Here is a 15325-nt window from a genome sequence, read left to right as displayed (position 1 = left end):
AACTGCTAATGTATGCGTATTAATATGGGACAATCAGTTTATAATTAAACAAGATTAAGCCATGTTAAATGATATTTGTCATTGAATATGTTTGTATAATTTAATAAATCTACAATTTCCACGAGTTACAGTGAAGATATCAATTGTATTGATTACTGCTGTTATACTGTTGTTGTTTTTAACATAATTAATTCTCTTATTGAATCAATTTATTGATATAATTATACACACTGCGTAACTTTCTGTTTTGTTGCAAAAAGCATTGTGTTATCATATATGCTAATAAAAGGTTGTTGTTGGTATTTAATTGTTCACACCAATCGTGAGACGTGTTTGTTTCATCATGTTTAACCCGGGGTTAATTGCACAATTACATTCGTTCATCTCAAACCTATTATCATGTTATGATCGTTATTGTCCAGACAGCTACAAAGAAAAAATGGTGTCATAAAATTAGGGGACCTATACTTGGGGCGCCTGCATAAACCACATGTGGCAGATGATTATATGGCCATTAAACACAATTTATGATAACCCCTATGTCATCTCTTGGCATATTGAGCAGTCATTTAAGCCAAACTTTAAAGCCAAAATAGAAACAGTTGTTTTAATAATATACGTCACATATTTAAAAAAAGAACCTATTAGTCCGAAATGGATAAGAGGATTAAGTGTATATATTAGCCAGTTTATTATAATATACAATGTCTAAGAATTATTAATAAAAAATGTTGTTGAATTAACTGCTACACAAGTAATGTATTTAACGATTAGCGGCAAATATATAATCGGCTATTACGTGTAACCATTGTACGTTACAGCAGTGCACAAAACATCATCATGAAAACAAGCAATCCAAATACTTGCGTAAAACATATTAAATATATAGTTTATTAATCATAAAATGCTTGATTGTACAATATCAATCGATCCTTGTCTCTAGTAAAGAGATTTGAATTACACGCAAAGACAGTTAATTTGCACGATAATAAATAAATACATAAATAAATACATAAATAAATAAAGACTAAATAAATAAATACATAAATAAATAAATACCATCAATAAATAACTAAATAAATAAATAATAATAAATAAATAAATGATGAATAATGATGAAATGAATGAATGAATGAATGAATGAATGAATTGAGATGGATGGATTAATGAAGTGAATGAATGAATGAATGTGAATGATGAATGAATGAACGTGTTGCAATGAATGAATTAATAATGACTGAGGGAGGGAGGGAGGGAGGGAGGCAGGAGGGAGGGGCTGGGGGAGGGAGGGAGGGAGTCGGGCCGTGATTGAGTGAGTGAGTGAGTGAGTGAGTGAGGGATGGAGTGAAGTGCGTGAGTGAGTGAGTGATGGAGTGAGTGAGTGAGTGAGTGAGTGAGTGTGAGTGAGTGCGTGACTGAGTGACTGAGTGACTGAGTGACTGAGTTGAGTGAGTGAAGAAAATTAACAACATTTAACAATTGTTATGTATTCCGCTTTTGAGGGCTTTATTTTATAATTGATTGCATGAACCTCAAGCTTACACTTTCGATCGCTGATGAACAATAACAACATCCACACCACTTATAATTATGATCAAATAAATTAATGTGTTATTATTGTTTAACTATCATTTATATAAGAAAAAAAACGGCTTATTTATGTGTTTGTGGGATTTTCCAGTATCAGAGACGTAGATAGATATATAACGTGTTATCTACGTCTCTGTCAGTAAATATATGTAGTCTTCCGATCACGTTTACTCTGATGCTAATAACTTATTTGTATTTTATAAAGAAGAAAATATATTTATGAATTAAAAAAATATTGACACTAAAAATGATATATTTGCGCTATTATTTAAGAGATTTGATGTTTATTGCGGATTATTTTATCGTTTTATTGACTAAACAAAAGTCCTTTATACATGTTTACGTTAATTACTGTAACCATGGCAGTGTTTTTTGCCATTTAGTCAGTGCGCATGCGCTGAAAGATTGGTCAGCCACAAATGGGCGTGAACCTTATAGGACAGCGCAATATGCCCTGTTTTTTGGTTTATCGTGTCACCACAGCGTGATAACAGAGAATTAACAGAAATCACGTCGCTAACGATAATACAGATTATATGTGTTGATCCAAGCTGTTCCTATCGAGCTCAACTGCAGCAATGGGGTTGCTGTCAACTACTCAAGTTTTCTTCTATTTGTGAGTATTAGTGAGGAATGTTTGTGAAATAACAATAAATATGGTTTAGATTATTATGAAACTATAATTTCAACTTGAAGGTCACCCCTTTTTAGTCGTTGGCATAAAATATCATCAGGCGAATAAAGTGGTTTATTCCCAATAAATCGACCAAGCCCATTTAATATGGTGACCAATAACTAATATTCTTTGCTATATTTGATACTATTTTATACAATAAGAGTTTTTTTCATGTGTCTCAACGTTGGCTGTCTGTGTTTTTTTAAATGAAATTAGGGTTCAAGTATATACCGTAACATATTCTTTTTAATTATCAACATTAAAAAATCACATTCAAATTTGTGTATATTTGTTTCACTTTAAATTGTTGTTTCCAAAATTCACTTTAGAAAAGATGACAATTATCAAAATAATCTATTCGAAGCTGGTGATACAGATTTGTCGGGGACAGCATGTTCATATTATCATAATGATTAAGATAATTCAACATCTTTAAATTTAGTGAATTTAGTAGTAGAAGTAGTAGTAGTAGAAGTAGTAGTAGTAGTAGTAGTAGTAGTAGTAGTAGTAGTAGTAGTAGTAGTAGTAAGTAGTAGTAGTAGTAGTAGTAGTGGTAGTGGTAGTAGTAGTAGTAGTAGTAGTAGTGGTGGTGGTGGTGGTAGTGGTAGGAGTAGTAGAAGTAGTAGTAGTAGAAGTAGTAGTAGTAGTAGTAGTAGTAGTAGTAGTAGTAGTACTAGTAGTAGTAGTAGTACTAGTCGTAGTAGTAGTACTAGTCGTAGTAGTAGTAGTAGTAAGTAGTAGTAGTAGTAGTAGTAGTAGTCAGTAGTAGTAGTAGTATGACAATAGTCACAATCACTTTTATCACCATAATCAAAAGAAGTATAGTTCTTGTTTTAATAAGAGAACACATTTTTATTGGACGATAAAGTGATCATTAATTTATTATAAATTTCTGAGTAAACAATTGAACGCATACATACGAACTAAAATCGAATTTACTTATAAACGAGGAAGTAGTAAGTGTGGTAGCGTGATTTGTTGAATACGTATGAAAGCAGTCGCCCTCGTCGTCATATAGTAGTAGTAGCAGCAACGACAACAGCATCAGCAGTAGTAGTTGTGGTGCTGCCTGGTGGTGGTGGACGTGATAGTTGTAGAGGTAGCAGTAGTGGTAGAGAAGTTGCATATACGTAGATGTTTCAGATTACATTTACTGTGAGTGCCTTTATTACAGTAAATTAAAGTATTCGAAGTGATCATTTTAATTGAACATGAACCGTTTCATATAGGTCTAAATTTATTTTATTTCCACAGTATTTTTGATAGCGTCTCCTTCCTTGTTGTTTATATTATATCTCATGAAGCTTTACAAATGTAATTATATGCCTATGCTTATTTTTTTCATCATCAATTAAGATATCTTATTACATCTAAGTAAGTCGGTAAGCCACGGGAGTCCTATTATAAACAGCGATTAAAATTTTATACTTGATAATTTTGACGCTCAGACAGGTCCATTTATTGGGGTTCTAATATACAGGATATAAACAAGATAACAATCGCTCTTTTTCTGAGTTCAAAGCATTCTTTAAGGACACATGTGGTTCCATTCGGAGATTAGCGCTTTATACCACCCCCACACCAAAACAAAAGAAAACATAATTACACGCTAAATTATAATTTTGTCGAAAGACTCAAATGAATTTTTATTCACGCGAAAACGTTTTTCCTTACATCGCATAAATATGATTTTTATTCCGAATTTGCAAATTCAAAAAGGTGTAACCGTTGTCGCTTGTTTTAATCAATTACAAGCGTGAATCGATTTAAAATTAAAATTAAACCGGATTTTCAATGATATCCTCAATAAAAACAAAATTTCTTACGATTCTGTCCACATATATAGCTATGACCGGGACTTTAAATAGGGTGTCGTTTGTCCGGGTATACAATTCAATCGGGTGCCGATTGTCCGGGTCGAAAAATTACAGGGCGCCGACTTCCGCGTATGCAAAATACACTGGGTGCCGATTGTCCGGGTGCCGTTTGGCCTACAATCAGTAGTAGTAGTAGTAGTAGAAGTAGTAGTAGTAGTAGTAGTAGTAGTAGTAGTGGTAGTAGTAGTAGTAATAGTAGTGGCGGTGGTGGTGGTGGTGGTGGAAGTGGTAGTGTAATTACTCAGTAGAAACACGGAGTACTGTGCAGTAACATTGTTTCGGTATGAAATAGCGTTCGTATGGCATAACAAGTAACACAACAGTAGCGCCGACCTTCTGCCATATTTTCTTTCGGTGTTAGTGTAAACAAACTTACTTTGTTGCCTGATTATTGCAGCGTTTATAATTAAGTCCAGAAGTTGCGATGTAAAGCAGCCGTGTGCAGTTTGTTGGAATCACAATTAATATTTAGTTGAATGTAACCTGTTGCAAAAAAGCAATGTGTATATTTCAGTAATATTTAGCACAATAATATTATTCATGTTATTTTTAGGAAATATCTGTCACCGATTTATTTTACAAAATGATTTGTAGAATTAGTTTTTCGAAACGCGATTATGTTATTAGAAAAACTGGCTGATTGTTGAGATTCCTGACAACCAATGAAATTATTTGCTACAAAATGGCGGGTGTTTTTATTTGAAGAAAAGTGTCGATATGTGTTTATATAAAATACTTGTGTTTATAATGTATTTTAAAGAAGTGCTGACTATTTGTTTAACTTCTTTTACGATGAAAGTAAGGTTAATGTCGATTTAGCGAAGGAAACGTCTTCTGTTCGTTGAGATAAGGTAAACTAGGTTACTGGTTTAGTATGTAAATTCGGGCAGTACGTAAGTCGGACACACGTAATAACTCACTCAATTCCGATGAAATTTGACAATTTTTGGTGAAAAGGCGAGTACATTCATTGATACATTTTTAATGGTGTTGCATCATTTAAGCGCTTTATTTACATGTGTCCGACTTTATAATTTTAGAACAGGAAATCCACAGTTTTTTTTAATGGAAATGCTCATCAAGTGTCCAATGTTTATTACTCGACTACTCGTAGGGTGAATCCGTGAAAAGTCGGACAGTTGACAGTAAAACACATTATAAAATATCCAATTACAGACTTGAAATCCCCAGTAACACGCATTTAGCGACACATAGCCATTCACTTTGAAAAAATACATTTGTACAGTATGTACATGGACACCGTTTACGTTAACACAAAATCAATGATGTACTGGTACTTTTTGTTCTTTTTAGAGCACACATGGCTGTTTTCTAGTAAGAGTAGGCTAATTTATTGCCATTTTTGTCATTTGGTAGTGGAAACTTTAAGTGTGTATACAAATGACTGTAGTTTACCATCCCTTTAAATTATCTTGGAGGATATTACCTTGTAGTTTACAATTTGAGTCATTGTTTTTCTCATGGCCTTTGATTGAAGTCGCACATTTTATAGTCTTTAAATTGGCGCACAGTTCATTTCTTCAATCTGCGATTGCATTCTGCAGTTCAATTATTTAGCCAGGGCTCAACACTAACAGTGGTCCGTTGACCCGGGGTCAGTAAAAAATAGGGAGGACCAGTGAAACTAGAAATTTGGTTGATCCGTCGGACCAGTTAAAAATCCTGGCCGGCTTATTGTGAAATACTGGTGGAAAGCCGTTTTCATTAATAAAACAACTTTATTTGTTCATAATAAACCGATAATTTCATCATATTTTTTGGGCCTACTCGAGACTGGGATGAAAAATAGCAACATATTGGAAATTCCAATTTTCCTAGAAGCCCGAATGACAAAAACCTGTTGTCGGATCAAAAAATCGATTTGCATTCCGCAAATGTCTCTGGACTTCGCCGTGATCGATACACAAATTAACATAAAATTCGAAGCGTTTGGATTGAGAAATTAACAAAATGGTATTTATTATTTTGAAAAAGCAGCAATCAGTCTTCGAAATTAGCACACGCCTTGCCCGTGGCGAGTAAAATTACTGCCGGGCACAAACAAAAATTCACGTTTGTGGCCCGCCGGGCATGTAAATTATTGAAGCCGATTGACAGTTTATAAAAAAAATCGTAAGCGGTTCTTGATATTTGCAGATCTATTTTTCAATTTTGCGAACAAACACCTTGCCGTAAGTTGTAAAACAATGAAATTCGATTGGTTTAACAACACGCACCTGCTTGCACACGTCATCGTTATTGTTTTTGACCGATGCAGTTCGGTCACATTCGGTTCTTATCGACGGTTTCGCTAGACATTAATCGAGAAGATGCTTTTTGAATCGATCATTTCAATCAAGTAATACGCTTCCGTTTTTGTCAATGTAAACAAAAAACTAATGTCATTGTCGACATAGAGGCTATGCAGTATCTTAGGTATGTTGATGGGGCTAAGCCCGATAAAGCACTTCCAAAATAGAAAATTGACAATGATTTGAGAAAAAGGAAGCCAAGAAAGGATACGAGGACACCAGAGAACGCTCTTTTCAAGAGCACTGGTGTAACCGTCTTAATTCTAGTGACTGATTAGATGTAATTGTATTCACTACTATTGAAACAAATGTTCTGCTTTACTATGTGTAGCATGTAAGTGTTAAAATGTTGTGATTTGTTATAATTTTGGTTAAAAAAGTTTGGGCATGTAAAAAATATGTTGGGCATGTAAAAATTCTTAAGTTACTGGCCCGACTGGCATGTAACTTTTCAAAGCTTATTTCGAAGACTGAGCAATAATCAGCATTTTATTGATCTTAGTACCATCAGAATATACTTTGTTTACCGTGCAAATTTACACTGGAGAGCGCCGAATAATGTTTTGATATTGCCGGAGAATAAATGTGCGTATTTTCAAGATAACAAATTTTCACGATGTGGAATTTCATTCTGGGGGTGGTTGAACCTGTTACCTCCGCCTAAAAACCCTAAAACTAATGAAGAGAAGCTTGAAGTACAGCAATTATGAAAAGGACGAGAGATAGTTTAGTAGATAGTATAGTTTTCTTTTTATAAATGCACAATACATTGTGGATAGTCCGGAAAGTTAATTGAAATGTAGGTAAAATAACATAGATATTGTCAGACCACTTAAAATCTTGGAGGACCAGTAATTTCTGAAAGCTGGTGGTCCTTTGGGTCAGTAGGTAAAAAAGTAAGTGTCAAGCCCAGATTGCTGTGTGTTCAACGCTAACAAAAACAAGTATGAACTATTTTTCGAAAACCCATGCGCTCGAGTTAGCAAATCGACCAATCATAAAAAAAATTAAAGTTAACATCGCTCAGTGATCTATTTTTAGAAAGGTATAGTGACAAATTGTAAACAGAATAAACTTGCGTCATAAATTAAACATTTTAATTCAAGATTAAAATTTGCCAATTGGCATTTTATTTACAGTTGGCTTTCGGTCAACTACTTACTTTTAAAATGGTTGTTCAATGAAAGGTTTGGTTGCCCAACCATTGGTTTTTATTATCATACAGTTTTCGCCTTGTTAGGCTGAAAGAAGGGTTTATGTCTGGGAGGGGTTTTGTCCGGATACCCAGTAACTTGTAAGGATGGGCAATTGAAATTGTGATTTTATATAATTATATTCCTAACAGGTTGTGCACAGTATTCATTCTTGTAACTTCACAAACAGTCTTCACGCTAACTATAAGCCCGACAGCCCGGGACTGGTTAAATGTTAATCGGGCTACTAGAAATTAATAATTTATATAGTCGAGCTATTGGATTCTGTTTCCAATAAAGCATCATAATTCGGGCTAGTGGTTAAAATATATTACTGTGATGACTGTTCACAAATAATTTATGGTGGAAACAGTTACAATTAAATTTTGTTTTTATTTCAGTGTTTGTGTGCGGTTGTATTCATGCAGCCAGAGCTAATCCAGGTAAACTGGAGTAGCGATGAAGAACTGGTACAAGTAAGGTGGTCAGACTCCGATTCTGGGGACCCAGTGAATTGTTCTATGACCACATTACAAGACATTACAGGATCTGCTGACTGTGCTGTGACAGATAGCGAACAAGTACAGCGCGATGAGGAATATTTAGACATTTGGGATAGTGATGAAAGCTTAATGTTTTTGTCTTCTACAGATTCTGAACATGACATCGAACAGGTTTTAGCTAAGCCGAAAAAGAAAACAGAAAACAAGTACATTCAAAGTAAGTACAGTACAACTTTGAGGGAAATTTTGCCAGGCTTTTTTGAAATTGTAGCATGTGCGTTTGTTTAATAGTGAATTTTGTCATTTTTTTTCCAGTCTGGAGCTGTTTCTCAATAACTATTGCATAGAAGGGGAAAATGTATGCTCACTTTGCGTTGTTTTTTCCCATTGTCAGTGTTGAATTCGACATCTAAGGCTTCCGAAATAGTAATGGGTCAGAAATTGGCATCGCTTAAGTAGTTGTTTTAACTTTTGATTTTGGGGATTTGTGTTGCCCTAGTCCCTTAAAATTCAATAATTAATACTATCCCAATCAAAAAACTAATAAAAATATGTTTCAGATTTAGACAAAAATGTGCCATAAACCCACACATTACAACGTTATTGCTAAAACTAATTTAAGGAACTTAAAAAAAATTCTTAGCCTTTCTGTTTACATTCTAAAACACCAGTCTTAATGCTAGAAAATAACCATTTGTTATGCCTTGGTTTTAACATTTGTTTTCAGGTGAGGTAAAGTCAGAAGGAAGAATGAAATTAAAAGCATTGAAGTTTCTTAGTATTAAGACAGCGCTTAACACACCCTGCTATTGTGGAAAACGGTGTATTATGCAGTTGAATATTAATTTTGTCCGTGATATTCGTGAAAAATTCTGGCATAATCCAAAATTGACTAGGATAACACTGCTGAAAGCATCATATGAAAAATCTGAAAAAGTCGGAAAATACAGGTACTTTTTAGTACAGTCTAAAAAACAAGAAATACAATTATGTACAAAAGCATTTTTGGCTGCATTGAGAGTTAACAAGAATACATTAACTACAGTTGCTGATATGTGCATGAGTAACAAGGAAGCTCCAACTGGGAAATCTCCACGTAACTGGGACAAGAGCACTCTACTTTTGATTGCTTGGCTGGAGGATTACTTCAGATTTCATGGCGAAAGAATGCCTCACCGAAACGAGATTGTGATGCCATATGGAACAGTGAAAAGTCATATTTATGAACAATACAAAATGGATGTGGAAAATCCAGTGAGCAAAAGCCAGTTCTACAAGAAATGGATTGACAGCTTCCAGTTTGTTAAAACGAAAAAGGTAAAATAATGTGTTTTTTGTGGGTTACAAACAATTTTATGCTGATATGACGTTTTTAAACTACAAAGTCATGTACCTGCGTTAGTTGTAATACATGTAATTTGGCATCGTCAAATTAGAATCTATAGCTATATGTGTTTTTATAACAGCTGTCACATAATGAATCTTGTGTTGAGTATATCCTTTGAATGTCTGCAGCATTTGTTACAAGGTCTAACACCAATATACATGTAACCTTTTTTTTGTCAGTTACTAGATATAATAATATACAGTTGAATCAGATTCTCTCGAGGTCAACGACAAAGGTCAAATATATGGGGGACATAGTGTTTTACAAACACATCTGGTTAAAATTTAAAAATGAAAAAATATGCTACACAATCAAAAACTTAACTATATTACATTAAATATTTTGAATGAGGCACACATGTACAATAGGCGAAAACGCATACATAGAAAGGATATTGCTTCAAAAAATTAACTAGAAAAAGTAGAATTTAAGATTTTCTCTAAAAACTTTCTGGAATGCCAGCCCTGGTGAAAACACCATTTCATTGCCTCTGTATCTTGAAAGAGCCTGGCCTTTCTTAATTCTTTCTCAGCTGTTAACCCTTACAATGCGGGAACCGAATTTTTAAGGCCTTTGCAAACAGTTTGGATCCAGATGAGACGCCACAGAACGTGGCGTCTCATCAGGATCCAAACTGTTTGCTATTCTGATAGTATTCTTTGAAAAAAATCGAAGAAAATGCGAATTTTAGAAATTCAGCAGACGACATTTTAGCAGACGACAAATTTCCCAGCATGCAAAGGGTTAAACTGTTACAGTGTAAAACGACAATTTTCATGGACTTTTCCAAGACTTAAAACCTTCATTGTGATGTATCAGAAAGGATACTCCAAAAAGGCATTGGTAATTTATTTTCAGGAATTTATTTTTGAAATGGGTTGTAAACAACAACACAAATTAATCAGTTATCTGGAGCTGTGTAACATAAGCAGTGATCGATGTATGTTTCAGACCAACAGCTTCAGCAAATGTACAACTTGTGTGACATTAGAAAGGCTAATGAGCAAAACCACCTCTTTCGAGATGCGTGCTTTCTACAAGAAAAAGAAAGAAGAGCATAATATTCGTCAAATGTAATTTATGTATTTTCATTTCTTTTATTTTTCATTTATTTTTGTAACCAACTCTTTAATGAATTACTCCCTTACGAACATGGTAAGAAGCATTTCTAAAGTTCAGAATGCAAATCAGACTGTGTATTTTTAGGGGAAAGATTAATGACCAGAAAAATTTACTGGGTGCTGCTAGATTGAAAATTATAAAAAGGTTCACGGTGAAAATTTTGGACTGACATTGACATTTTCTTGCAGGGTGCAGCATCCTTCAATTTTGCTCTATATCTTTCCCTAAGGCTTATTTTATATAACCACTGGTAATTAGTAAAAGTTATTCAGTTAATAAAGCTCATTGACTTTTATCTTAAATTGAAAGGACCTTTAAGCCCCATTAATCCTACATATGTATTGATATCCCAAATTCACCAAACTTATTGAACATAAATATGTAGTTTTATAAATGTTTTTAAACATTCAAACTGAAATAGGTAGAAAGGTGCTATATCCTGCATATTTTTGTTTCCTGCATACTGCCCATTAATGATGGTAAACAAAGAAATGATATACATCTTTCAAATTTAATTTAATTTTGCCTATTAAATGTTTGATGTCAAAAGAAACAGATGCACTTATGACTTAAAACTATTAACTATTTGCAACTTCAAAGCTCTTATTTAATGATATCCAGGTTAGAAAGGAAGTACTATTACAACAAAAAAGACCAGGCACAACGCAATCCAAGCCAGCACATGTCCATAATTATCGATGGTATGGATCAAGGTTGGTATTTAAAGTGTCCATACACTTTAATTTTGACAGGAGCAGTTTGAAAATCCTAACTAGTCATAAAACATATTCCCAAGTTCCAGTGTTCTGCCTTTGACGGGGCCTTGTTACAATGGCAAAAACAATTATTTGTCCTGACCCGATTTCTAAAAATAGGTCACCATAATAAGGATTTCTAAACATTACAATGAATGAATTTTTTGTTGAATGTGTAAACTGTAACAGAACAAAATCTTTCATTTTGTATTATGTCATTATAAAAAATAATTCCCATTATTTTGAAGAAAAAGCCTTTAACTATAGGCTATATAGAGTTTTAAATTTGCATTTCTTTCTCCATGCATATATACATGTTTACTTTTTCCATAATTATATATATATATATCTATGTCATAGAGGATATTTGTTGGATTCCGTGTAAGATTGCATTATATTTCATGAGTGGTCACCGAAACAATATTTTCACAAGTGAAAATAACGAGTTTCTGTTACAACCCATGAAATATATATTACGATCTTACACTTTGAAATATATAGTATTATGATTTGTCATTAGTAAATCATGTTGTTGTTCTCTTGTTTTTTTTACGCTCTTTCACTGAAAAGCATGAAATACTGTAATTAATTTAATTTCCTGTCCAGACTTTTTTACTACAGCCACAGTTGCACACAGGATACAATGGTACCAAAAAGGAATGCTTTACATAATATGTGATTTAATTTTTTATATAACAAACATACAAACAGTTGTTTTTTAAATTTTTATTGCATAAATCTATTCTCTATTTTTTACAGCAAAGACCAATTTGCCACATTTTGCTGGGAGGAACCCAAAGGTAGGATAAAGGAGGTTTTGTGCCTTCGGTGGTAATCTATTTTGGCTCACATCTGTGTGTCTTACTCTGTGTGTCTTAAGCTTTCAATTTTCTTTACAGAATGTTACCCATAAAAAGGGCATATAAACAGTTTGTATGGTATATTTTTTTCTGAAATAAATGTTTATTCTATTACCAAACGAAAACCAATAGTATAACAAGTGATCGTATGAATATGAGCTGTGAACTATAAATATTTTTAGACTATGGTTTCCAATCTTTATTTTTGGAACAATATATATTTCAATGTGATGTCATAGCAAATGATTATGTTTGAAGTAAACAAATACTTCAAGCAAAATTGGGACACCAGCGTTATTTTTTAGATTTAAGTATTTTTACTCTTTTTGAACGATAAACACCACAAAATAATGGGATAAATAGAATATCATGTGAGTGTTGGAAAGAGATCAAGTTTATCATGCTCGGCTCAAAAATTTTGTAGCACTCTGAAAGTCTAGCACTACATGTTTCTCATCCTATAAGCTTGATCTCTATCCGACAGTTACATAATATTCTATATATACATTAAAAAGCATTTATTTAATGAGTTCCTAAAATACATATCTTGCCATTCAACCATTGATGCAAAATTTATTAATTTATATTTAAAGTTGTCTCTAGGACACTTGCGGCGCTTAAAAAAACAAAAAATAGTGAAAGGTTGTTACTTAGTATTATATTGTGGTGGTACGCTAGCAAATTTTGTTAAGTTCAGGTCAAGAATTATGAGTTTGATTGAAACTAAAGGCTTTTTATTTGGCAGGTGATAACAATTAATCAAATATGCTTGTTAAGTTTTAGGATACGAAATACACAAACAAGATTCAGTATTTTGTTTGTTTTTTATTTCCAAATTTAAATGATGTATTGTGCAAGATTTTGTAACTGTTATGTGAAAAATTACAGAATCTGCATGCAGTGGATCTTCTGCATACCCATGTCACTGGAGTGCTAAGTCACGGGCATGGAGGGTTTCATGCCTATGTGGACATTAATGAATATCCTCATGATCCCAACTTGACAATCAACATCATACTTAAAGAGCTACTACGTCAAGCCAAGGCAAATGTGAGTAATGTTTGTGCACATGTTATCTTACATAATTATACTTGGAAGACAAAAATTGTAAGCAGGCCATTCAAGCACCTACATTTCTGAAAATAACCAAAGCCCTTGACACTAATGAAATACCACATGATGGCTTTTTTGGTAAAGATGGTGATAGTACAGTCAGTATTTTCAGGGGTCTCAATCTCTGGTTTTTTGGGTTTAAAAAAGGCCATATTTCCCCAGCAAAAAGCATATAGTTCCCCCATTTCAGATAAAAATGCAAGACAATTGAATGCCCTAGACCCAGAATTGTCAAGTTCAAGTTCAAAATGTTTCAAACTAAATAAAATTGATAGATAAGTGTTAACTGTTAATAGATTGTAATAAAAAGGACAAATTAAGTGATTAAAACAAATATTGTAATGTTTGTTATGTTTTGGTTGAAATTCTCCTATGGAAAATGATGCCTGATTTCGCCCGCCTCGGTGTTCCCCCAAACCAGAGTGAGACCCCTGGTTTTATGAATTTGTATAGAGGATCATAAATTCTTGCTTAGGTTGGTTAATAGGATAGATAACATCAGAATACGAGTCATACAAAAAGCATTAGTATGATAACACATTTTCGCCAGACTAGCTATATTTGTGTATGATCATGTGATATAAACACTGACCATCTTACTTTTATTGTTTTCCCTATGTTGTAGTTTTACTTGTTGTTTACTCTAGAGAACAACATTATTGTGCAATAATTTTGTGGATGTTTTTATTCCAGAACAACTTCCTGCCTCCAAATTTGTTTATCCAAGCAGACAACTGTTGGAGGGAAAATAAGAACCGTTATGTATTTGCATTTCTGGAATTGTTAGTGGCAGAACAGGTTTTCCATGAGGTGAGTGTTGATTTCAAAGATCACAGGGTCTGTTTTACGACAGTCTTTCTTAAGGATGAGTATTCAAATAATTTCATTTTCATTAACTTGATTATTTGAATATTCATGTGCACTACTTACAATTATTCAACCTCTGTAGCATGATTTAGTAGAAATGCTTTTTATGCCCCCCTTCGAAGAAAACGTATTCACACAATGGCTGCTACTACAACTTATAGCCCATATAAGGGGCATGCATGTTTTACAAACAGCCCTTGTTTACCAGGTAATCGATAACGTCGCGGAAACACGTCTATTCAGGGAATCGATAGGGATCGTAAAAGCATGTATCTATCAGGGAAAGGATAGTTACTATAACTAATTAACTTTAGACATGTTATTGTTGCCAACTACTGTGTATCATATATATCACTAAAAACATGATAGTTTTGAATCCTGCAATGTTTGTTTTCAAAATTATGGAATTGCAACTTTTTGGCTTTTATTTCAGGTAACATTTTTGTAGCCTTAACATATAAATTATTTATATTTGATTATTAAATGAATAGTTTTTCTTAGTATTATTCCATCTTGTAGTTTATGCATTTTTTAAAATCAAATTATGATAAAACTTGGGAAAGGCATTATCTTGTTCAGCCATTGTCGACTTTATTGACTGAAGGTATTTGATTTGTCGGATTTGATAATCATATATTATATTTCAGGTTCATATGTCCTTCCTTATTGTTGGCCACACGCATGAAGACATTGATGCAAAATTTAGTGAGGTGTCCAGGCTGTTAAATACTAAAGATGCTGAATATTTTGATGACTTTTTAAACGTTTTGAAAAATGCAGAGCGTATCACACAATTATTTGATGTTAAGTCATGGATTGAGGGTGATTTAAACAAAGTTGACCACATCACCCAACCTTTGCACTTTAAATTTGTTTCTGTGGACGGTGGTGTAAAAGTGTTTTATAAAGGGGTACAATCTCAGCCGTGGTCAGCCCTTAATGGGAACTTTTTGAATAAAGCCCCAAGTGAAAAGCCAGAAATATTGAAGCCAAATTTTAGTAAAATTGAAATAGATAAAAATGTTAAACAAATAAAAGCTCTGAAACTAATTTTCAAAAAGCAGGATAGT

At 33.4% G+C, this 15325-nt stretch overlaps 1 protein-coding gene across 1 annotated transcript; it reads left to right on the top strand.

Moving 5' to 3' along the window:
* The first annotated feature begins 9110 nt into the window (after positions 1–9110).
* On the top strand, positions 9111–15324 carry LOC127850004 (uncharacterized). Its single transcript, XM_052382738.1, has 8 exons — positions 9111–9468; positions 10490–10611; positions 11282–11373; positions 12175–12215; positions 13164–13325; positions 14082–14198; positions 14903–15221; positions 15320–15324. Exons 1-8 carry the CDS (start codon positions 9205–9207, stop codon positions 15322–15324), a joined length of 1122 nt encoding a protein of 373 aa, XP_052238698.1. The 5' UTR covers positions 9111–9204.
* Position 15325: the final 1 nt, after the last annotated feature.

This window comes from Dreissena polymorpha, chromosome 11, assembly GCF_020536995.1.
Source record: "Dreissena polymorpha isolate Duluth1 chromosome 11, UMN_Dpol_1.0, whole genome shotgun sequence".
In the NCBI taxonomy this organism is placed as follows: Eukaryota; Metazoa; Mollusca; class Bivalvia; order Myida; family Dreissenidae; genus Dreissena; species Dreissena polymorpha.
This window is presented reverse-complemented; position numbering and strand designations above follow the sequence as displayed.

Bases quoted from the DNA above. Each gene is read 5' to 3' on its own strand.
- LOC127850004 (XM_052382738.1), top strand. From the start codon at position 9,205: ATGTGCATGAGTAACAAGGAAGCTCCAACTGGGAAATCTCCACGTAAC. The intron at 12,216-13,163 runs GTAGGATAAAGG...GAAAAATTACAG, and splicing joins TTGCTGGGAGGAACCCAAAG to AATCTGCATGCAGTGGATCT. The intron at 13,326-14,081 runs GTGAGTAATGTT...TTTTTATTCCAG, and splicing joins TACGTCAAGCCAAGGCAAAT to AACAACTTCCTGCCTCCAAA.